Raw genomic sequence first — 24,988 nt, 5'->3', positions numbered from 1 at the left:
TGAGCTGTGAGAGCATGTCATTATGGAATTGGACAGTGAACCATGACAGTTCTGGTGGACTTTAGGCAGGGGATTTTTTTTAATGTATTTAACTCGTTATATTACTGAAACAAATTCTGTGATTTATGGGACATTCTGCTTGATCAACTTTGGGAACTGTTTACGATAAAGGTAGCATATGTGGGCAGCTTCTCCAACATTAATGTACACACCAATCACCAGGGATCTTGATAACGGGACTCTGATTTGCGGACATGGATGGCCTTAGATTCTGGAGCTAAACCAGGTGGAACAGGAGAAGATTTTAGTTGACACTTAGACACAACATCCTAAATTATGTTGAACGACACAGTGAGAGTTATTCCCTTTGAAACTCTTTTGGTTCTTTTGACTATGTCAAGGAGAGTATTTGTTTGGTTCCAGTCTTTCTTAACACGTGCTAAACTGGCTTTCTTACTTTCTTTTTTTTTTTAATACATCTTTTTTGGAGTATAACTGCTTCACAATACTGTGTTAGTTTCTGTTATACAACAAAGTGAATCAGCCATATGCATACATATATCCCCATATCCCCTCCCTCTTGAGCCTTCCTCCCACCCTCCCTATCTCACCCTTCTACTGGCTTTCTAACCAAGAGAGATCAGGCCTCTGGCCTTAGGTAAGCTACAGTATCTAGTTCGAATTGAGTAACATTGTTGTTTGTCTTTATTTTCACAGTTACCTTCTATTTACAACAAGTGATACTGGTTTTCCATTCATGGTAGTCATAGGAAGTTTCTGTTAAAAAGAAATTTGGGAGCTCCCTGGTGGCCTAGTGGTTAGGATTCTGGGCTTTCACCGCTGTGGCCTGGCTTCAGTCCCTGGTCAGGGAACTGAGATCCTGCAAGCCGTGCAGCATGGCCAAAAAAATAAATTAAAAAAAAAAAAAAGTGTTAAAGTAGATTCAAAGCAAAATTTTTACTAAATAATGGTACAGGTGGTGTATGGATATGGCAACAATTGTGAAGAGACAATCAGATGACTGACATTTAGGACACGCTGGTGTGGAAAAACGCCATGAACTTTGGAGCCCGGTAGCCCTGGTTTCTGCTTACTTTGCTGCTGATTAACTCAGTCTGCCATGTTGCTTCTCTCTCCAAGTCTCAGGTTTTTTTCTCCTGTAAATTGGGTCAGGGCAGAAGCACCTCCTGTGGGCCAGGCCTTGTCATGCTTGTCCTCCTCTAATCCTCACACAGCCCCAAGGAGCAGGGCATTCGTGGTAGTCCCATTTTGCAGAGGAGGATATAGGCTTAGCTGGTTGAAGGAACTTGCATGGAGTCCCAGAGCTGGGAATGGTTGGGCTGGGTTTCATTCCCAGGTGTGTCTGAATCTCTTTTTTGTTATTCCAGGCCACCTCCCTCTTTTAAATATAGAATTTGCTGTGGCTCTCTACCCAGCTGCATGGCAGTCTGATTAAAAGGACAAGTCATTGAGTACACCTGTGATCAACCACAGCGATAGTCACAATAGATGAGAGGTGCAAGTAGCCTAGATGCCTGTGGACAGATCAATGGATAAAGATAATGTGGTATATACACACAATAGGTTGTTATTTAGCCTTATAAAAAAAGAGATCTTGTCACATGCTACAACATGGATGAACCCTGAGGTAGAATGGTGGTTTCCAGGGGCCGGGGAGACAGGGAAATGGGAAGTTGCTATTTGATAGGTATAGAGTTTCAGTTTAGCAAGATGAAAAAGTTCTAGAGATCTGTTACACAACAATGTGAATATCATTATCATTACTGAACTGTACACTTAAAAACGGTTAAGAGGGTACATTTTATATTATGTGGGGTTTTTTTTAACCACAATTAAAATTTTCTTAAAAGTTAAAAGGCATTGGTCAGAGGGCAATCTTTTTTTTTCCCACCCCATCTTGGAAACTCTCAAGCGTACATAAAAATAGAATAGTGTAATGAACCATGAACCCATTACCCAGCTCCAGCAGTTATCAGCACATGGCAGTTCTGTTTCACTTATAACCTCTTATTCACCTCACCCCACCTCACCTCTGATTATTTTGGTCCCAGACAGCATATAACTTTATATGATAGTGGGAAGCAGCCGCATAGCACAGGTTGATCAGCTCGGTGCTTCGTGACCACCTAGAGGGGTGGGATGGGGAGGGTGGGAGGGAGACGCAAGAGGGAGGGGATATGGGGATATATGTATGCATAGAGCTGATTCACTTTGTTATACAGCAGAAACTAATACAACAATGTAAAGCAATTATACTCCAATAAAGATGTTAAAAAAAAAACTTTATATGAAAATGCTTTTGTGTGTGTCTCTAAGAGTAAGAACCTTCTTTTAAAAATACCATTTTCACGCCTAAAAATGTAACAATAATTCCTTAACATTCCTTAACATCATCGTTCCTTAACATTCCTTAATGTTCAAATTTCCTTGATGGTCTCATACATTTTTAACAATCGGTTTGTTTGAATCAAGATCCAAAAAAGGGTCCTACTCAAGGGCCAAATGTTGTATTTGGTTGATTAAGTCTCTGACATCAGAGTGTAAATGTTTAGCAGAGAAACAGTTTCGTTTCTTTCCCGAATCAGTACATGGAATGAGGAGTTCCTGACAGGCAGGCTCTTCCAGCTTCATAGCTTCGTGGTGGTTCAGAGCACGAGCCCCGGATATTGGGGTTGTGTGGGCAGTCAGTGCACTGTTGGTGGGAGGATAAATGGTACAGCCTGGGAAGTGGGTAGGATGGTGCCCTCTGTCAAAAAGGAACATGTGTAGTGTTTACACATCCAGGAATAGCTCCTACGAAGAGCCCTCATGTGTAGCTAAAGGTATATGTTCAGGATATTCACTGCAGGATTGTTTGCACTAGCAAAGACCAGAAACTATCGGAGGTTCCCTCAGCAGGGGACTAATCAAATACATTATAAGAGAACTGTACCATGGCATTTAGGCAGCTACTTAAAAGGTAGGGATGGGGGTGGGGGTGTGGGGGGCCCCCAAGATCTATAAAGTAAGATAGAGAATGGTGATACTATACTTAAACTTGAGTTTAAAAACAAAAAAAAGGTAGGGAAGCAATATAGATACATTAATGCTTGCATATGCTTCGAGTATCTCCCCAGGGGTAGGGGGAAGATTTACCTGTTCACTGTATGTACAACTTGAATTGTTTTATTAATCTATTCATATATTAATACACATGTGTATACGCATGTGTGTGTTTGTGTGTTTAAAATAAGTTTAAATTAGGGTTTTTCAATAAGACAAACCTGGTTTTGAATCCTGACTGTTCCATTTAATTGCTGTGTGACCTTGAGCCAGTTAATTTCTCTGAGCCTCCCATCCTTATTTTTAAAATAGGGTTAATACCTATTCCTCATAAGGTGATTTTGAGGATTAGAAGAGGAATATACATTAAGTTCCTAATGTACTATGAGTTGTGACTATTGAGTACAACAAAGCCCCAGACTCACATTGATTCTGAATTAGCGTCCTCTAGACTTGAATATATATATATATTTTTAATAAATTTATTTATTTTTTAAATTTATTTTTGGCTGGGTTGGGTCTTCGTTGTGGTGCACGGGCTTTCCCTAGTTGTGGCGAGCGGGGGCTACTCTCTGTTGCAGTGCGCCGGCTTCTCATTGTGGTGGCTTCTCTTGTTGCGGAGCTCTGGCTCTAGGCGCGTGGGCTTCAGTAGTTGTGGCACCTGGGCTCAGTAGCTGTGGCTCTTGGACTCAGTAGTTGTGGCTCACGGGCTCTGGAGCACAGGCTCAGTAGCTGTGGCACACGGGCTTAGTTGCTCCGCAGCATGTGGGATCTTCCTGGATCAGGGCTCGAACCTGTGTCCCCTGCATTGGAAGGCAGATTCTTAACCACTGAGCCACCAGGGAGCCCTGAATATATTTTTTATGAATGTATGTTATGAATGTTTCACAAAATAGGATTTCTTTGCCTCTTTTTCCCCCTTATCAGTTAAATGCTTTCTTTGTTAGCCTGTTGGGGTCATCAAGTGACAGGGAGTGCTGGGCGCCAGTTTGAATTCAGAGCAGGCATTTAGTTGTTCATGTTTCTTATCCGTGACCTTTCTAGGTTTCTTTCCAGATAAGTAGCCTGTCTTCCTAAGACGTGTAAGCTGAAACCAAGTTACTAGACTTTTTTCCCCCAAAGAAAAAATAGCTTTATTGCCATCCCACTGCTTGATTGTAAGAAACAAAATACATGCACCTGTCAAGAAGGCCAAAGAAAGCAAAAACAATCACTTGCAACCTCACCCCCCAGAGATCAATATTGCTTGCCTTTCTTGAGTGTTTATTACACATCTTGCACTAGGCTAACCATTTAACATTTATTAGCTTATTTAATAATCCTTAGAACAGTTCTTTATGGTAGATGTTATTAATCCCATTTTGTACAAGAAACTATGACTTAATGTAACTTCCTCAAGATTTTATACCTAAGTGGCAGAGCAGAAATTCAAATGCTGACCCATTGAATACTAAAGTTCATGCTTTGAATCATGACTTTACACTGTCTCATTCACAACTTTCTCTGCACTTGTGCATGTACACATGTAAACATAAATCGCATCATAGTAAGTCTTCTGTTTGGTAGCCTGCTTTTTTAATATAAATTTATTTATTTTATTTTATTTTATTTTATTTATTTTTGGCTGCGTTGGGTCTTCGTTGCTGCGTGCGGACTTTCTCTGCTTGCGGCGAGCGGGGGCTACTCTTCGTTGCGGTGCGCAGGCTTCTCATTGCGGTGGCTTCTCTTGTTGCAGAGCACGGGCTCTAGGCGCACGGGCTTCAGTAGTTGTGGCTCGTGGGCTTCAGAGCACAGGCTCAGTAGTTGTGGCGCATGGGCTTAGCTGCTCCGTGGCATGTGGTATCTTCCCGAACCAGGGCTCGAATCCGTGTCCCCTGCATTGGCAGGAGGATTCTTAACCACTGCACCACCAGGGAAGCCCTATATTGCCATTCTTAATGACTGCATAATTTCCCATTGTAGAGATGTGTCATAATCTAACAAATCCCTTATCAATGAGTATTTAAGTGGTTAGAGATGCTGCTGAGATAAACATAAAGGTGTACATACATCTTGCACATGTATTCAGTTATTCACTGAAGGCCTTAAAATAGTTCCAAGAAATGGAGTTGCTGTTTCAAGGGAGTATTACATTTTGAGTATTGCATTTCAGTGTTTTGATATTGATTGCTCAGATGCCCTCAAATAATATGTGCCAGTTTGAGATTCTGTGGCTCTCATATATGTACTGTAAGAGACAGTTTGAAAGTGTTTAGACAGTTCACACAACTGTTTGGCTTACAAAAAAAAGATGACCTTGTGTTTATAAACAGTGCCTGTTATTACACTATATTACACTAAAATAAATATATTTTATTTTATTTATTTTTTGATGTGGACCATTTTTAAAGTGTTGATTGAATTTGTTACAGTATTGCTTCTGTTTTATGTTTTGGCTTTTTGGCCGCGAGGCATGTAGGATCTTAGCTCCCCAACCAGGGATCGAACCCGCACCCTCTACATTGGAAGGCGAAGTCTAAACCACTGGACCGCCAGGGAGGTCCCCAGAATATATTTTATTAGTCTGTTATTTTGACATCTTTGCTCTGAATGCCTTTTATGGCTGAGGCTACGTGACATGCTACATTGACATTAGAAAGTTAAGGATTTCCATTGCTGTAGACCTCATAGAAGCTCTTTTATGAAGCTTTACCATGAAGCTGAGACAAGTAGTTTTACTACTAGGGCCCTTTGTTCATCGTTAAAACATTTTATTACATTATATTCTTGGTGGATAGATGAAAAGAGAAAATGAGTTTTAACACCTGGATATAGTTAATTTTACAGATTTTTTCCATCTTTTTTCTCCCCTAATTTGATTTTTCTGACTAGGTAATATATTTACATGATTCAAGAGGTATAAAAGGATATACACTGCAAAGCCTCCCTTATACTCTTGGCCTTCAGCCACCCAGCTCTTTTCCCTACAGGCAACCAGTGTTGTTATCTGGCTCTTGCATATCCCTTCAGATGTATTTTATGTACATAGAAGCAAATATAGGACTAGTCCCTCAACATACATTCCATGTCCTTTTAAAAGTTCTCCAGACAGGGATGTTATTTTTTCAACTGGAGATGAATAATCTTGTTCTGAAAATTGTGTAATTCACATTTTGATAACTGGCCATCATGGGAACCAGAGACCCAGAGTTGGACTTGCTCTCTTGGTGTTGGTTCAGGGTTTGCAAACAAGGAGTCCTGATACTTCAAAACAGTTAGCAAGGGGCTTCCCTGGTGGCGCAGTGGTTGAGAATCTGCCTGCCAATGCAGGGGACACGGGTTCGAGCCCTGGTCAGGGAAGATCCCACATGCCGCGGAGCAACTAGGCCCGTGAGCCACAATTACTGAGCCTGCGCGTCTGGAGCCTGTGCTCCGCAACAAGAGAGGCCGCGATAATGAGAGGCCCGCGCACCGCGATGAAGAGTGGCCCCCACTTGCCGCAACTAGAGAAAACCCTCGCACAGAAATGAAGACCCGACACAGCCATAAATAAATAAATAAATAAATAAATAAATAATTTTTTTAAAAAACCAAAAAACAATTAGCAACAGTTGAGAAAGAAGTAGTGTTGATGGTGATGAGTTGGATACAGAGTAGAAACAGCTGCTTCCCCTTAGAGAAACCTGCACAGGGACTTGGTTTGGGCTGGTTAATAGGGAGTCACTTTTATCTTCTTGCCTGAGAGTTGCAGTGCTTTCCTGATGGCCCCTGTGATCCATAGTTTGGGCTGCCTTTCAGGCACTCTGAGTCCTTGAACTCTAGGCCAGACAGTTGGCAGGTGGTTGCTCGGTCAGATCTTAGAGGACATTGCATTGGAGTGCATTGATTAAAGATGCATTAGTATGCACTTTGTGTGCCCGCAGATTGCTCCTCCTTGCAGGGATGTTTCTGGTGAATTGCCAGACCTTTATTTTTTCCCATTTGAAGATACCACATGCTTGTTACAGAAAATTTGAAAAATATAGAAATGTCGAAGGAGCAGGGGAAATCACCTATATGTAGTCCCATCACACAAAGTGGACCACTATTAATGTTTTGATGTGTGTCTTATTTTTATACAATTGTGATTACATGCATTCAATTTTGTTAACTGCTTTTTCATTTATTCTAAGCATATTCCATGTCATTACAGAGCCTTGGTAAATGTCATTTTAAAAGATGGACTAGGACTTCCGTGGTGGTCCAGTGGTTAAGACTCCACGCTCCCAATGCAGCGGGCCCGGGTTTGATCCCTGGTCAGGGAACTAGATCCCACATGCATGCCGCAACAAAGATCCTTCATGCCACAACTAAGACCCAGCACAGCCAAATAAATAAATAAATAAATACATACATAAATATTAAAAAGAAAAAAAAAAGGTGGACTAGCATGGCAGGCCTTTCTCAATTAGATCATGTATACATGAGTTTGGTCATGGGCAGGGATGCCTACAGGAGCCAGGCAGGCAGTATAAATGAGCAGAGCATGCTGGGTGTGAGACAGTAGAGAGTGTGGGCTGGGGAGGATTGGGTGGCCGGGCCCATTAGAGGGGCAGCCGTCACTCGGTTCCCATTGCTGCCACTTGGGGCCTGGGCTGTCAGATATTCCCATTATTCCAGAGAAGCAGAAAATCTGTTTTTTTGTTTCAATGTGAAATTGCTTGTTTTCTTTTTTCTTTTCTTTTTTGAGAAATCTTAAACATTCAGAGAAAAATATAGGAAACACAATTGATAGTGATTAAACATTTTCTCTTATGTGCTTCAAGTCTCATTCCCTGTTTCTCTCTTTTTTTAGGAGAAATGATAAAATATTACAGATAAAATTGAAAAATTCTTCACATTTCTTGTCCCATTCTCTACATTTCACCCTGCCCAATTTGGGCAGCCACTATCATAAATTGTTGTATATCCTTCTACCCATTTTGGGGAATACTTATGTATACATAAATGCAAATCCATGAGCACCATATTGTTTTCTAAGTTTTTAGTCATGATCGTTACTCTGCAGCTTGCTTTTCCACTCAACCTATTTATTTATCCATGTAAATATATATAACTCTAATTCAGGGTTGGCACACTTTTTTTGTGAAAGATCAGGTGGTAAATATTTTATGTTCTGTGGGCCATACTGTCTGCTGCAGCTACTCAGCTGTGCTATTTTATAGCTAAAGCAGCCATAGATGATATGTAAACAAAGGGGTATGGTTGTGTTCCAATAAAACTTTATTTACAAAAACAGGCTATGGACTGGATTTGGCCTGTGGGCTGTCATTTGCTGACCCCTGCTCTAATTTATTCCTTTGAACTACTGAATAGTATACTATCTGTAATATGAATATACCATATTTTATTTTTCAATTCCTCTATAAATGGATGGTTAGGTTGTTTCCAGTTTTCTACTATTTTAACAGTGCTGCAGGAAGCATCCTTGTCTGTTTCCTTGTGCACAGGTGCAAAGGTTTTTCACCAGGACATACACAAATATAGACGTGGAATTGCTGTGAGGTTTTTTGTTTTTAACAACACCGCTCTCTCTCTTTTTTTAAATTTATTTATTTATTTTTGGCTGTGTTGCATCTTCGTTGCTGCATGCGGGCTTTCTCTAGTTGAGGCGAGCGGGGGCAGGTAGAATGTGACCAGTCTGTGACCTCTGTCCTAGAATCTCTATAGGAAGCCAGTAGTTACTAAGCATCCAATCTGCACCTGGTTCTAGAATTTGAGGTGGACTCCATGACAGCTAGCAAAGGTGAGAGTGCGTGAATCCAAACATGTAAGATTCTTTTTTTTTTTTAATATATTTATTTATTTATGTATTTATTTTTGGCTGTGTTGGGTCTTTGTTGCTGCGTGCAGGCCTTCTCCAGTTGCAGCGAGTGGGGGCTGCTCTTCACTGCAGTGCGCGGGCTTCTCGTTGCGGTGGCCTCTCCCGTTGCGGAGTAGGGGCTCTAGGTGCGTGGGCTCAGTAGTTGTGGCGCATGGGCTTAGTTGCTCCGTGGCACGTTGCTTCCCGGACCAGGGCTCAAACCTGTGTCCGCTGCATTGGCAGGCGGATTCTTAACCACTGCGCCACCAGGCAAGTCCTCAAAGATTCTGGAAGAGAGTGGCTGCCATGAGAAATGTGCAACTGATTTCCTCAGCAGACAAAAGAGATGAAGTTAGGGAAAGACTCAGTTTTTCTCATGTAGTAGCCATTCAAATGGTGGTTGTTAACGTCGGGATGACAAGTTCTAGCAGAAAAAGTATTCAGGACAAAAATGCTGAACTGCTGACCTGTGATTCCTTCTTTCCTGGCAATGCTGTGAGTTCCTTTAAAGATTTATCACTGTAATTAGACTGACCAGAAGAAGGAGAAGGAAGGTAATAAAGTAAAGAAAGAAAAGCAGGGCATCCTTCCAAGAAAACCCTCTCCTTTGAGGAGGACCCACAGCGAGATTTTAAGCCCTGGTGGCAGGAAATTAAATTAGTCCATCTTCCTGAAATAATATGTCAGTAGTACATGACTAGCTCAGCCGAGCTCTGTGAGTTCAGAAAAGAAATGTTCTGTGTTCCAAATCAAGGAGATTTAATTAAGGGGACTCAGGCTTTGGGAATTACTTCTTTTTAAAAGATTTTTAAGATTATTGTAGGTCATTATCATTCCTTTGTTTTTATTGTTTTGGAGAGCTTAAAAATATATGCGGCTGTAACAGAAGCATCTGAACATCAAGATCTGCAAGAAAGCCTGCCGCAGGCTTTTCTTATTAAACAGGCTTGGAGCCACATTGTTTTGATAGGTAAAAGCTGGACAGCTAGGCCTCTTCCCGGGTATGTAACGTAAAAGAATTGATCCTCTCCAGTGACCCGTTCCCCACCCATCCCTTTCTGTTTCTTACTCCTTCAAGTCTCAGGTCTTGTCTAACTATCCCCTGTTCTGCTGCTGCCTCCCCAAAGGAGGCTCAGGGGGCTGGGTTCGGGCCTGGCACCTAGACAGCTTTTGCAGACCTCTGTTGAAATGGAGGGAGAGACACAGGCAAGGGATCTGCCACAGCTGTAGCTTGGGGGGCCATTCCCCTGGAAAAGAAAAGGAGACGCAGTAAACAGACTGGCCATTCTGACATCTGGTTCGAAACATCTGGCAAAATTCTAGTAGCATCTGGAAGGTGATGAATGAAGGGCTGCCTTTTACATAGTTTTCTTTAAATGGCTTGAGATTTACTTCTAATTGAATACTGATTAGGTATTTGGATCTCAATTTCAGCTGATTTTTTTTTTTTTTAAGGATGATGACTACAAATTGAATAAGAGAAAATGTTAGAGTTGTTTAATGCATAAAATTAGGGCTCACTAGTAATCTCTGGAATGACCCTGTGACAAGGGTTTTGGATGAAACTGTATTAGTTAATTTTAATCCAGCTTTATATTAGTTCACAAAGTACTTCCACCTTTGTAAGTGGCTTTTAGTCTCACAAGCATCCAAAACGAAGGAGAATTACCCCTATTTTACAGATTTTATAGAAAATGGGTGAAGAGAGGGTAAGAGGTCTTCTGGTTCTGCATTCTAGACAACATTATTTTATTAATATAACAACTAGAAGAAGTATGAAAAATAACTTCTCATGTTTCCATGCGCTTAGCGGCAGAACAATGTTTTTATGAAAGACCAACGGAGGAACATATTGACTCTGTATTTATTAACTTGCAGCATATATACCTAGAGTGGCCCATCCCTGCTTCACATTTTCCCACCTTTTGTTGGCAAAGAATAGGTCATTCTCACAACTAAAAAGGATCCTGTTATTACTGTTCAAGTATCTACTAAAATTACAAATGCGTATATCCTGTGATCCAGCAATTGTGCTTCTAGAAATTTATCCTTACAGATAGATTTTCCCACACATGAAAGGGTGTGGTCCTAGGTTTTTCACAGTAAAATATCAGAAACAGCTTAAGTGCTAGAGTAGTGGTTAAATAAATAATGATGCTTCCATACAGAGGGATATTTTGCTGCTGTCATAAAGAATAAGGCAGCTCTGCATTTACTGAGGGGAACAAACTCCAAGATAGGTTGTTTAATGAAGAAAAAGCAAGATGCAGGACACTGCATATTACTGTGTATAACATACTACACTTGTGTAAAAAGGGAAAGGGTAAGTATGTATTAATACATATTTGCTTGTTATGCATAAACTAGTTCAGGAGGATAAAAATCTAATAACACTCACCTTGTAAGCAGGGAACTGGGTGGCTGGAGAACAGGTAAAGGAGAGAGATCTGTCACCAAAGGGCCTTTTGAGTCAAGAACCATGTGAATTACCTGTTTTTTAAAAACTCTTGCACTGAGGTTTTCGGGAGTTTAAGGTCCTCGTACATACCTCTTTGATCTGCTTGCTCCCTACCCCTTCCCAAAGGACCCATTTAATCATACTTTCTTCTGCTCCCTGAGTTTTTCAGCACCAAATGAAGTTCTGTTTTTGGTTTTATTTAAACATTTCTTAACATCTATTTTCTTATTTGCATTCAAATTGTATTAAATTTATTGATTGGATAAGTGCTTTCTTTGTAATGTATTACCCCACATCCTTGTTTATTTGAATACATTTTGCACAAGCCATAGTTGATGATTTTAGAATGGAAAAGTATTATCAGTACAAGATAGGAAATTCAAACAGTACAAACAATTGTACCGTGAAAAGTCGTTTTTCTCTCTCTAGACCTCTGAGTGTCGAAGTCGTTTTTCTCTCTCTAGACCTCTGAGTGTCATCGGGGCCCATAGTTCCCCTGCGGAGGCTGCCACTGTTACCACTTTTACGTGTACACTTACATTGTAGCATGCGTATGTAAACTGTACTATACACGTTGTTCCTCATCTGCGTTTTTCACTTAACAACATATCTTGTTTTAGGATTGCGTTTAGGTTAGCACATTCTTTTTAGTAACTGCCCAGGATTCCAGGATTTGTATATATTAAATATATTAAATTTATTTAATCAGTCCCCTCTTGATGGGAATTGGGGTTGCCTGCAATCTGTTGCTACCACAAATGATGCCACAACACAGATATCCTTCTGTCTGTAGGATAAATTCTTAGAAATACAGCTGCTAGATCAAAAGGGACGTGCATTTTAAATTTAGATAGATAGTTCCAAATGGCTCTGTGCAGAGGTTGTAGTAGTTCCACAGCATGTAAGATTACCCAGGCTTTTATAAAGTTTCCAGCTGCCTCAGCCTGTAGTATAAGATAAAATATCAGTTGAAGGGAGGACAAGCTAGTTAACACTATAGGTGGACTAGTGCTTTTATTTTTCCCACTGCAGCTGGTTAAGATCCCATGAGGAAATATCCAATGTAGTGAAGTTATTAAGTGCAGCTGTCAGAAGGTTGGCAAGATGGAGGTGACCTGGGTGTGTCATCTGCTTTTCAGCAGCCCCTAGTGACGACTGTACTGTCCTTGCTTACTTTTGTTTTGTTTTTCCTAGGACCCTAGCATCGTGAGACTTATTTTGGATTCATAGCCCTTAAGATCGACCCGGTCAGAGCTCATCATGTCAAAGTTGAAAAGCTCAGAGTCAGTCCGGGTGGTGGTTCGCTGTCGGCCCATGAATGGCAAGGAAAAGGCTGCTTCGTACGACAAGGTGGTGGATGTGGACGTGAAGCTGGGGCAGGTGTCGGTGAAGAACCCCAAGGGAGTGGCCCATGAAATGCCCAAGACTTTCACCTTTGATGCCGTCTACGACTGGAACGCCAAGCAGTTTGAACTCTATGACGAGACGTTCCGACCACTGGTGGACTCTGTCCTGCAGGGTTTCAATGGGACGATTTTTGCTTATGGACAGACCGGGACTGGGAAAACCTACACGATGGAAGGAGTCCGGGGCGACCCTGAAAAAAGAGGGGTCATCCCTAACTCGTTTGATCACATCTTCACCCATATCTCTCGATCCCAGAATCAACAGTACCTGGTCAGGGCTTCTTACTTAGAGATCTACCAGGAGGAGATCCGAGATCTGCTCTCAAAGGATCAGACCAAAAGGCTCGAGCTCAAGGAGAGGCCGGACACTGGAGTGTACGTGAAAGACCTGTCTTCCTTTGTCACCAAGAGCGTGAAGGAAATAGAGCACGTGATGAATGTGGGGAACCAGAACCGTTCTGTCGGTGCTACCAACATGAACGAGCACAGTTCCCGTTCGCATGCAATTTTTGTCATCACCATTGAGTGCAGTGAGGTGGGCCTCGATGGCGAAAACCATATCCGGGTAGGGAAATTGAACCTAGTAGATCTTGCTGGCAGCGAACGGCAGGCCAAGACCGGTGCGCAAGGGGAAAGATTGAAGGAAGCGACCAAGATCAACCTGTCCCTTTCAGCCTTGGGTAACGTCATCTCTGCCCTGGTGGACGGCAAAAGCACTCACATTCCATATCGGGACTCAAAGCTTACCAGGCTCCTCCAAGATTCTCTCGGTGGCAACGCTAAAACTGTGATGGTGGCCAACGTGGGGCCTGCCTCGTACAACGTAGAAGAGACTCTAACCACTCTCAGATACGCCAACCGTGCCAAGAACATTAAGAACAAGCCAAGGGTCAATGAGGACCCTAAGGATGCCCTCCTTCGAGAATTCCAGGAAGAGATTGCTCGGCTCAAGGCCCAGCTAGAAAAACGGTCCATTGGCAGAAGGAAGAGGCGAGAGAAGAGGAGGGAAGGTGGTGGCGGTGGTGGGGGTGGGGAAGAGGAGGAGGAGGAGGGAGAAGAGGGTGAGGAAGAAGGGGATGATAAGGATGATTACTGGCGGGAACAGCAAGAAAAACTGGAGATCGAGAAGCGGGCCATTGTAGAGGACCACAGCTTGGTTGCAGAGGAGAAGATGAGGCTGCTGAAGGAGAAGGAGAAAAAGATGGAGGATCTGCGGCGGGAAAAGGATGCTGCCGAGATGCTGGGCGCCAAAATCAAGGTACTGTACCCTGCCTTAGGCGTGGTCTTTTTTCTTTCAAATCTTTTTGTTTTATCAAAAAAATGATATGAAAGATGGTGTCTCTTTAGGGTTTGTGATACCCAGTGTCCAAGGAACATTTGTTGAATTGAACTGGATGAAGAAAAACAATTTTTCTTTGACGGCAATAAGACTAACAGCCATGTACCCCCTCCCCCGCCCCGGCCCAGTATAAGAAATAGAACAGCATCCATAGCTTTACAAGCTCTTTGTGTCCCCGCCCGCTCAGAGGTAACTTATCTTGGATTTGGTGTTTATTCTTTCCTTGCTTTTCTTTATAGTTTTCCCAAATGTGTATATATATCTCTACATAAAAGATAGTTTTAGTTTCACATAATTTTTATCTTTTATATAAATGGAATCCCACTACTGTGATCTACTTTTATTTGCTAAATGTTATGTTAATGAGAGTTACCCATATTGATGCCTGAAGCTGTGATTCATTCATTATAATTGTTCTGAGAATTCCGTGGTATTCCATTCTCCTGATAGTGTGGGTTGTTTCTGTTTCTTTTTTTTTTTTTTTTGCCCTGAATTCCTTGTACTTGGCTCCAGGAGAACACGTGTGCGCGAGAGTTTCTTGCCTGACACCATCAGGACTTAGGGTGCGTGTAGCTTCAACTTCGCTAGACAATGACATGTCACTTTCTAACATGGCCCTGAATTGAAGCTTCTACCAGAAGGGTATGGGTCCTGGTTGTTCCTCATCCTTACCAACACTTGTGATTAGCAGACTTGACTTTTTGTATATCTGGTAGATATACACTGAGATCTCCTTGTGGTGTTAATATGCTGTGTCTCTGATTAAGCAAGATACAGAACAGTTCCGTCACCACCCCCCGCCCAGAGGCTCCCTTGCAGTCAACCACTGTGTGGCAATGGCTGAATTGTATTCTAGAGCGTGGAGGCGCCCCTTGTGTCGAGTGTTCTTTCTGTCCACAGTGTACAATTCCATCAGGTGCCTGGACTCTGGGCTGCCATAGGGCTTTAATGGCAGAAGAGAGCGCAGAGCTAGCTCTGGAAATCTGAGGAAGACCACTGCTTGACCACAACCCAAAATTCCTTTGAAGTTCTATCTTATGGAATTTGTGCAAACTTTAATTTCAACTCTAAAATGTATCTATGTTTATTAATTTAAAAATGACAAGTGATCTCTTTCCTGCTTCCCCTTCCCCTACCATATGAAGCTGTACTTTATCTGTGGCATCATAGTAGCCCTTTCACAGAGCTGGGTCCTATTTTACTTCAGAGGCAGGGGTCCTTTCCAAGACTTTCAAGACCTGGTGTGAAAATGGAGTCACATACAACACAATTAGGAGGTAACTGTGATCCAGGGAGGGGCTTACTATGGGACTCCATTATGTCACTTCACCCCTCCTCACTCCTGCACTTGTGTAACTGGGTGTGCCCATGTTTGATTTCCATGCTGTTTTTTAAGATCACATCTGTTATTCAAGCCCAGGAACCACCTAGACCCTTTAAAGAACCTGGGATATTTGGGCAACTCTCAGAAGCCGAGTGTGGCAAGACTCAGCATCACCTCAAGGTCACTGTACCTCTTACAAGTTTTATTTATGGGAGAATGACATTACATCTGTCTTTCTCCATCCCTGGATGCTGTAAGATCACAGGACAAAAGAATTTTAGAGCCGGAAGGGTGTGTGTGGTGGGGGGGAGGGTTAGTAATCAGTCCAGCCCCTTCGTTTTGAGAGAAGAGGAAAATTTCAAGCGCTCCCTGAAACATGGCAGCAGGGGTGTAAGTTTCTTAAAAGCAAGGTTGTGGGGTTTTTGGAGTCCATGCTTTTCAGGTGCAAATCCTTCCCCTGGCTTCAGCCACCATCTAAATGCTGAAGTCTTGCAGTCTGTATTGTCAGCCCAGAGCTGTCTCCTAATATCCCAGCCCGATAGCGTCTGCCTACTGGACATTTCCACGGAGATGCCCACGGCCACCCAGAGCGTGCTCCTGCCTGCCTTTTCTCAGTCGAGCCGGACTCCGAAGAGTTACCATTGCTGCCTGCTGCTCCCTCCCCCTTAAGCCTCTGGATGCTGCCCCTCTTGGACCCATCCACTCTGCTCTCCCCAACCACTACTGCCCTAGCCCAGGCCTGGACCCTTAAAACGGCCTCCTGTCTGCTCTCCTTCCACCCAGCCTGCCCTTTTCCAGTTATTCTTCCTGTCGCAGTGGAGTTTTGTTCCTAAAACACAAATGTGATTTTGTACCCTAACGCTCAAAGGACACGTCAGTGGTTCCTGCGGTTCTCAGGGTCAAGCTTAGTGTCCCTTAACAGGGCTTGGAGGTTTTTGAATTGACCCCTGATTGCTTTGCCAACTTCATGTACCACCACTCCCTACCCTACCCTCTGAAAAAAATTTTTTTTCTTAGCTAATTCCTTGAGACAGGAAGCTTTCCCTGACTCCCTCCGAAAGCCAGAATTCTCTCCCTCCAGTGTGCCTCTCCCCTTATTACTCGGTCTTTTCCTCCTGATGGGATCTGACTCCATAGGGTAAGAGGCCGCTTACTTGTCTGTGGCCCTCAGTGGACTCTCAGCTTTGTGATTTGTATTTACAGCTGCATCCTCAGTACCTAGCACATAGGAGGTGCTTAATAGGTTCTTAGTGGGGTCAAATACTTTGTACAAACAAACCAAAAAAGTGTTTTTTAAAAAGAAAGCTGAAGTTCATGTATGTCTGGGGAAGCTGTATCTTCAGTGTTTCCAAGATAAAGCCCCCAGTGAAGCCGCCTCAGCCCCACCCGTGATGGGAAGGGTACAGCTGAGCACACCATATTTTCCCCCAGAGTTCATCCCCTTGGGCTCAGTCCTGAGCTCTTTATCTTTCATGGGCTTCCCTGTGAGGGGCTGTGTTCTGAGGGAGACCACTCATCAGATGGATTCTACTTTTTCCTCACAAAGGCCATGGAGAGTAAGCTGCTTGTTGGAGGGAAAAATATAGTAGATCATACAAATGAACAGCAGAAAATCCTGGAGCAGAAACGGCAGGAAATTGCAGAGCAGGTAACTTTTCATTCCTTTTTGGAGAGAATGGGGTGGGGTGAGGTGTGTTAATGCGACAGAGCAAATATCTCTTGTATTAGACTCTTCAAAGGGAATGGGACTGAAGTGTGTCAGCCCCTTCCTGGCGGGATACCCTGATCTGGAGCACCCAGCCCCATATTCTTGTACAGACCTTGTCTCTAGGCACACTGATCAATTTTGTGATGTTGCTCAGAAACGTCGAGAAAGAGAAATCCAGCAACAGATGGAAAGCCGCGACGAGGAGACCTTGGAACTGAAAGAGACGTACAGCTCGTTGCAGCAAGAGGTGGACATCAAGACCAAGAAACTCAAAAAGGTATGAAAGGAGCGAGGCCAGGCAGAGGTGCCTTGAGGCTTGGGGCGGAGGGAGAACTCTGTTGTCTAGACGGCTGCCCCCGTCACCTGCCTCTCCTGTTGGTTCCAGCTGTTCTCCAAGCTTCAGGCAGTGAAGGCAGAGATCCATGACCTCCAAGAAGAGCACATCAAGGAGCGGCAGGAGCTGGAACAGACACAGAACGAGCTCACCAGGGAGCTGAAGCTCAAGTAAGCTCTGGGCCTTCCCGGGCTCCCCTAGCACTTGCTGGGTGGCTGTTTGTTCACTAAGAAACACACCCCTGAGGACAGGGCCCTACTTCTCTCCACCCCATCTCCTGCCACCTTGTCTGTCTTCTGTTTATTCCAAAGAAAGTTATTTTCTGTCTCTGGGTCTCATCTGTTAACTGAACATCTTCACCAGATGATCTCCAAGTTCCTTTCCACTCTACCTTCCTGCCTTTAAAGAAGGCTTCTATCGGGCTTCCCTGGTGGCGCAGTGGTTAAGAGTCCGCCTGCCAGTGCGGGGGACACGGGTTCGAGCCCTGGTCAGGGAAGATCCCACATGCCGCAGAGCAACTAAGCCCGTGAGCCACAACTACTGAGCCTGCGCGTCTGGAGCCTGTGCTCCGCAACGGGAGAGGCCGCGACAGTGAGAGGCCCATGCACCGCGATGAAGAGTGGCCCCCACTCGCCACAACTGGAGAAAGCCCTCGCACAGAAATGAAGACCCAACACAGCCAAAAATAAATAATAAATAAATAAATAAATAAATTTATTAAAAAAAAAAAAAGAAGGCTTCTATCTATTGATAAAAGGGAATCTTTTATTAACTAGAATTTTCTGAATGGTATAAGAGCCAAATACCCATCACCTAGATTCCATGATAAACAATCTTTTGTCCTCTATCTTTCATAAAAATATTTTAAAGCAAATCTTACCTCATGTTATCTCATTCCTATATACCTACATACGTGACCACAGTGCTTTTCTTAAAGCTCTATTGAGGTATAATTCACATACCATACAATTCACCTGTTTAAAGTATACAAGTCATTTGTTTTTCTGGCCGTGCTGCGTGGCTTGCGGGATCTCAGTTTCCTGACTAGGGATTGAACCTGGGCCACGGCACTGAAAGCCCGAAATCCTAACCGCTAAGCCACCAGGGAACCCCCCTACAAATCATTTTAAAAATATACATTTACAGGGTTGTAAAGTCATCACCACAATCTAATTTTAGAACATCTGTGTGTGCCGCCCGCCCCCACCCAAAGAAACCCTGTACCAATTATCAGTCACTCCTCATTACTGCCTCCCCCAGCCTAATAACTACTGGTCTACTTTCTGTCTCCATAAATTTGCCTATTCTCGACCTTTCATATAAATGGAATTATACAATATGTGGTCTTTTGTGACTGGTTTCTTTCAATTAACATGCTTTCAGGGGTCATCCATGTTGTAGCATGTTAGCACTTCATTCTTTTTAATGGCTGAACAATATGGTATTGTATGGATATTCCACATTTTTTCCATTCATTAGTTGATGGACATTTGGGTTGTTTCTACCTTTTAGTTGTAATGAATAATGCTGCTATGAACATTTGTGTACAAGTTTTATTGTGGACTTAGGTTTTCAGTTCTCTTAGGTTATCCAAGAGTCTTACAGTTTTAGGTCTTAATTTAGGTCTGTGATCCATTTTTAGTTAATTTCTTGTATAGTCTGAGGTATGGTTCCAAATGCATTCTTTTGTATGTGGATATCCAGTTGTTCCAGCACCATTTGTTGCAAAGGCTCTTCTCTCATTGTCTTTGCACCCTTGTTGAAAGTCAGTTGACCATAAATGTAAGGGTTTATTTCTGAATTCTCAGTATTGTTCGATTGAGCTGTATGTCTGTCCTTACGCCAGTACCGCACTGTCTTGATTACTGTAGCTTTGTAGTAAGTTTTGAAATGAGGAAATGTGAGTCTTTCAACTTTGTTGTTCTTTTTCAAGATCCTTTGTGGCTATTCAGGGTCCCTTACATTTCCATATAAACTTTAAGATTGGCTTTTCAATTTCTGCAAAAAAAGCCAGCTGAGATTTTGATAGGGACTGTGTTGACTGTATAGATCAATTTGGAGAGTATTGTCATCTTAACAGTATTAAGTATTCTGATCCATGAACATGGGATGTCTTTACATTTATGTAAATCTTCTTTAATTTCTGTCAAGAATGTTTATAGTTTTCAGTGCAGTCTTTGCACCTCTTTTGTTAGATTTATGCCTAAGTATTTTATATTTTTGATGCTATTGTATATGGAATTGTTTTCTTAATTTTATTTTCAGAATGTTTATTGCTAGTGTAGTGTAGAAGAAATAAAATAGATTTTTGCGTACGTAATGGTATCTTTCCACCTAACAAAATTAACATTGTTTCTCTCGTACCCTGTCCATATTCAGATTTTCTTGGTTTATTAATATTAAGATCTACATAAGAACCATATATTGCATTTGGTTATTATGTCTCTTAAGCTTATTTTAATCTGGAGCAATCCTTTTCCCTGTTAAAAACTGTTTTTCATAGTTGACTTGTTGAAAAGGCTAGGGCAGATAGCCTAAAGAAACATCCCACGTTCTGGATTTGTCAGTCTGCTTCTTCACAGTGCCGTTTAACCTGTGGCTCTATCTCCCTTACTTCTCTTTAACTGAAAGTGAGCGCTCAACCTTGGCTGCGCACCGAAATCACCTGAGGAGTTTTTAAAAATAGTGATGCTTGGGTCCCCGCTAAGAGATTCTAATTTCATTGGTCTAGGGCAGTGGTCCTTAAACTTTCAGCAGGCACCAGATAATCCGAAGGGCTTGTTAAATGCAGATTGCTGGGCCCCACACCCAGAGAATCTGATTCAGTATGTCTGGGGTGGGACCTGAGCATTTGCATTTACAACAAGTACCAGCTGTTGCTCCTGCTGGTTTGGTGAACACACTTTGAGAACCGTTGATCTCTCATGAGGTTTGGCTAAAATATTGTAACTGCTATTGATGTGCAGCCTGGCTTGAGAACCACTGAGCTAATGGTTTCAGCCAGCAATGATCTTTGTCTGGCTGCATTATTTCATTAGGGGTTTTGCAAAATGATGTTTTTTTTATATCGGTCCTTCCACCACATTTGCTCGAAGTTTTCTTTAAAGAGGAACTTTCCAGGGGACTTCCCTGGTGGTCCAGTGGTTAAGACTACACGTTTCCACTCCAGGGGACACAGGTTCAATCCCTGGTCGGGGAACTAAGATCCTACATGCCGCGAGGCGTGGCCAAAAAAAAAGAGGAACTTTTCAAAGAGATTCTTTTAATGATTAAGTTTTAAATTTGGAAAGGAGCCCTTAAAATTAAATGTATGTGTCAGTCCTCTTTCTAGGCATGTACACCTAGAAAAAAGGTCAGAACAAAATATGCCAAAATAATAAGAGTATCTCTGGGTGGTGAAATTGTGTGTAATTGTATTTCTTACATTTTCTAATGTATAAATAGGACCTTTAAAATCAGAAAGAAAAAATATATATATATGTTATAAAAAATAGTTTCTTAAATATCAAATAAAGAGAAAATTTCTTCTCTCCAAAATATTTTTTTCTTTAAGGAAGCCATTTTCATTGCCATGTCTCTTATTAATATCTTTTTTAAAAATTATTATTATTATTATTATATATATATTTTTGGCTGTGTTGGGTGTTTGTTGCTGCACTCGGGCTTTCTCTAGTTGCGGGGAGCGGGGCCTAGTCTTCGGTGTGGTGCGTGAGCTTCTCATTGTGGTGGCTTCTCGTTGCAGAGCATGGGCTCTAGGTGCATGGGCTTCAGTAGTTGTGGCGCACAGGCTCAGTAGTTGTGGCACACGGGCTCAGTAGTTGTGGCTTGCAGGCTCTAGAGCGTAGGCTCAGTAGTTGTGGTGCACGGGCTTAGTAGCTCTGCAGCATGTGGGATCTTCCTGGACCAGGGCTCGAACCAGTATCCCCTGCATTGGCAGTCGGATTCTTAACCACTGAGCCACCAGGGAAGTCCCTCTAATTAATATCTTTTGAATAAACAGCGAGTCAGCCTGTTTCTCATAGCACCCTACACCTCTGTGGTGTTTGTTTTGTGTCCCTCCCACGTTAACACCCCTTTGGCATTGTTCTGTCCTGAGGTTTTGAAAGAGTGAACACAGAGAGGGGGCAGGAGATTGTCATCACCATGGAGAGACACAACCCAGTGGGTTCCAGTTTCATTGTTTGCCATGTTCCCTGGGTGCTTCTTAGGCAGAGACTCTTCTCAGGAATGGTCTTCGTTCTCAGGGGTCTAAGGGACTGAAATCCATCTCGTTCTGCTCTTTGTTCTGGTGATTAGAATGTGGAGTTCTCCACGTTGGGCAACAATGCATAGGATTGGAGGAAGGCAGTTTAATTTCTAATCTGTTTTCAGCATTTTGGAAGTTAACGAGCTGGCTTAGCAGTACCAGTGGCCCTCCCAAAATACTTCGCTTAGCACGTGTTCACTCCAGCATAGCCCAGGCATTGCCTTCCTCTTTAGTCCTTTCACCTCCTCAAGCTGCTACTCCTTGGGCATAAGTGAGCTTTCCATATTCCTAGGACAGACCTGTCAGCATACCTAAGAGTGTTTGTCTATCTCAGGCAGAACCAAGTGTCATTCACGTCTGTACCCCAGCTCTTTGTATGATGCTAGGCCCATAGTACCTGCTCAGTAAATGTTTGCTGAGTGACTTGACCCTTACCTATTACTTACTTCACGTGGGACCAGATAGCCAACACCCCATTCGTATTCTTTCTCCATCTATTCACCCATGTATGTGTGCTCTTACAGGCATCTTATTATAGAAAACTTCATCCCTCTGGAAGAAAAAAGTAAAATTATGAATAGATCCTTCTTTGATGAAGAGGAAGATCATTGGAAATTACATCCTATAACCAGACTGGAGTAAGTCACAAATGACTTCAAGTAGACTTTAAGGTGGGGAGGAGGGAAAGAATGTTGATAAGCTGGGCTTGGCCAGAGAGGTATGGTAAGAACACAGTTTGATCCATTTAAACTTGGAACCAATTGCAGGTCTTTGTGGCTGCCATAAGTCCATGAGGTAAAAGTTTGGTGATGAGTATGGTATTAGGAATTGGGAGACTTTATCACAGTGAACTAATGACCTTTCCCAAGTTCCTGCTTTTCAGCTCCCCCAGCTGTCAAGTGAAACGTGCTGGGCCAAGGGAGGGGTGGTACATAGGTGTTCTCTTACGTGTCAGTCTGGCAATGTGGAGAAGGATTCTCAGTCTGCATCTGGATTCCGCTGGAAAGATGGGAGATGTCTGCCAAGGCTGTGGGGGTGGAGAGTGTCTACAGCTAGGCTTCGTGCCTGCTGTCTAAGAACTGGAGAATGACTCAGGGGCCTTCCAGCTTAAGAGATGCGTGATGCTCACACTTGAATCAGAAAGTCACTCCAGCAGAAAATAGAAGCAGCTCCTGCCCCGTTTACATGTCAGCCATCAGTCCGGGGAGTTTCTTGCTTCAGGTTCTAGCTAAAGAAGGCTCAGTTTTCTGTTCCACAGTACCGATCCTGGGGCTGTGGAACACGCTCTCCAGCCAGGGCTTTGACCACCACAGTCCCTTTCCAGGAATCAACAGATGATGAAGCGGCCAGTATCAGCTGTGGGATACAAGAGACCATTGAGCCAGCACGCAAGAATGTCCATGATGATTCGTCCAGAGGCTCGATATAGGGTGAGAAGATTGTACTCGCGTTTCTCTCTCCTCTCTCTTAGAAGAGATTAGATTTATGTAAACCCTTAGGCACCGGTCTGCAAAGTCACAGTTTGTATCCTCTTTCCAGAGGGACCTGAGGACAGTTATATTAATAATAACAATTATAACAAATAATAGATAAATATAATTAATAAATAACAAATGATAATAAATAAAAAGGTAAAAGAGAATGAGATTTAGCAAATCAGGAGGGAAGGAGGAGAGTCCAAACATACTGTCCATGTAGCCAATAATGAGCTTCAGAATGGCCTCGCGGGGAGATGGGAAAGAAAGTAGACGTCTAGTAACAGGAGATGGAAATGCGTTAAAGAGCTGACGGTCCTTCCATTTAACATAATGTGTGTGAGTCACGTAGTTATTTGAAGTGACATAATTGATGACTATTTAATGACCCAAACGTATTTTACAATTGATGACTATTTAATGACCCAAACGTATTTTAAAAATACCGTACAGGCTTCTATTGATAAGCACTTGCTGTGTGCCGGGCGCTGTACTCAGCACTTTGCTGCTTTCTCTGAGTGAGCCCTCTCACTTACTCTGTTCGGTCAGTCCTGTGGCTTAAAGGTCAGGTAGCTGGTAAGTGGATGAATCAGGAGACACGTGTGTTTTTAAGTTATAGAGCAATTGGTACTGGAAGTGTATATATGAATTAAAAAATCTGGTGCGAAGTGGGTCAGAATGTGAACTGGTTGTCACTGGTTAATGGAAGTGAGCTCATTTTAAATTTCCTTCTTTTTGCTTATCTGTATTTTCTAACTATCAGTGGGGAACTGGTATGACTTTTATTTATTTATCTATTAGGCCGCACTACGTGGCTTATGGGATCTGAGTTCCCCGACCAGGGATCGAACCTGGACCACAACAATGAAAGCACCAAGTCCTAACCACTGGACCGCCAGGGAATTCCCTGTATTACTTTTATAATGAAAGATTTTCACTTAAAAATTTTTAAATGTTTTTGAATCTCCCTTAGCAGCCAGAGCAAAACAGATTAGGATTAGTTAGCTCCTCAGGCACTGTTCTTCCTGGCATTGGGTTATTTTACGTAAAGAAAACAAAAGCAAAAAAGATGTATTAGGTGTGGCTTTATGTAGTGGAAGATGAGTGACGTGTCACACAGAATCCTCAGAAACTTTTTTCTAGCAGTTTCAGAGAGTGCATACCTTGCCGGTTATTTCATGTCTTAAGCCAAAAACATGATTTTAAAGCCTACAAATCAAATATGTGGGTTTCCAGGGGGCTTACCTTGATCTAAAGGTAGAATTTAAAGCAGTGGCTCTCAGATGATTTTTAGCAATGGACCGGCTCCATTAAGAGAAATGTTATGCAGTATCTCAACATATAAAATTGATCAGTGGAGCCACGCCATTCTTTCCCCCACCTTCTCCCAGCTGGGTCCCCTCGTGCCCCCTCTGGGGCCCTGGGGCTTGACCTCCACTGCGTGGGAGGAGCTAGAGGGGAAGATGTGGAACCATGGGTGTTCTTCCCTCTTCACACTCAACTTGGTATTTAGGAGCTAGGTAAAGGCCCACCGCGGGATATCAAGTGAGGGAATCTATCTCCAAGGCCAGTTATGAGGCAGGGCCCAGCCTGATTTTTAAAATGTGGTAATAAGCACATATACTGCCACACACACACCCTCCACAGATATACACCATACCTGCCTCCTTCCCTCTGCAACCAAAAAGTTCATCAAAGCTGCCGTAGGTGGGGAGATTATTGGTGACTACTGTTTTCTTCTGCGTATCTTTTTGTATTTTCACGTTGTCTACAATAAATGGGTTTTACTTAATTTATTCTTTTCCCCTGATTAT

The 24,988-nt window shown here is 42.7% G+C and overlaps 1 protein-coding gene across 1 annotated transcript in view; it reads left to right on the top strand.

Annotated features, from left to right (window-relative positions):
- The window catches only part of KIF3B (kinesin family member 3B), a 37,407-nt gene that overhangs the window by 7,985 nt on the left and 4,434 nt on the right, over positions 1-24,988 (top strand). Inside the window, exons 2-7 of the mRNA XM_061210201.1 lie at positions 12,537-14,006; positions 16,958-17,059; positions 17,274-17,396; positions 17,505-17,623; positions 22,224-22,337; positions 23,024-23,129. Coding sequence (XP_061066184.1) covers positions 12,603-14,006; positions 16,958-17,059; positions 17,274-17,396; positions 17,505-17,623; positions 22,224-22,337; positions 23,024-23,129 — 1,968 coding nt within the window. The 5' untranslated portion in view covers positions 12,537-12,602. The remainder of the gene's footprint in view (positions 1-12,536; positions 14,007-16,957; positions 17,060-17,273; positions 17,397-17,504; positions 17,624-22,223; positions 22,338-23,023; positions 23,130-24,988) is intronic.

This window comes from Eubalaena glacialis, chromosome 13, assembly GCF_028564815.1.
Source record: "Eubalaena glacialis isolate mEubGla1 chromosome 13, mEubGla1.1.hap2.+ XY, whole genome shotgun sequence".
NCBI classification, from domain to species: domain Eukaryota; kingdom Metazoa; phylum Chordata; class Mammalia; order Artiodactyla; family Balaenidae; genus Eubalaena; species Eubalaena glacialis.
Note: the sequence above shows the minus strand (reverse complement) of the source record. Positions and strands in the feature narration are given on the sequence as shown.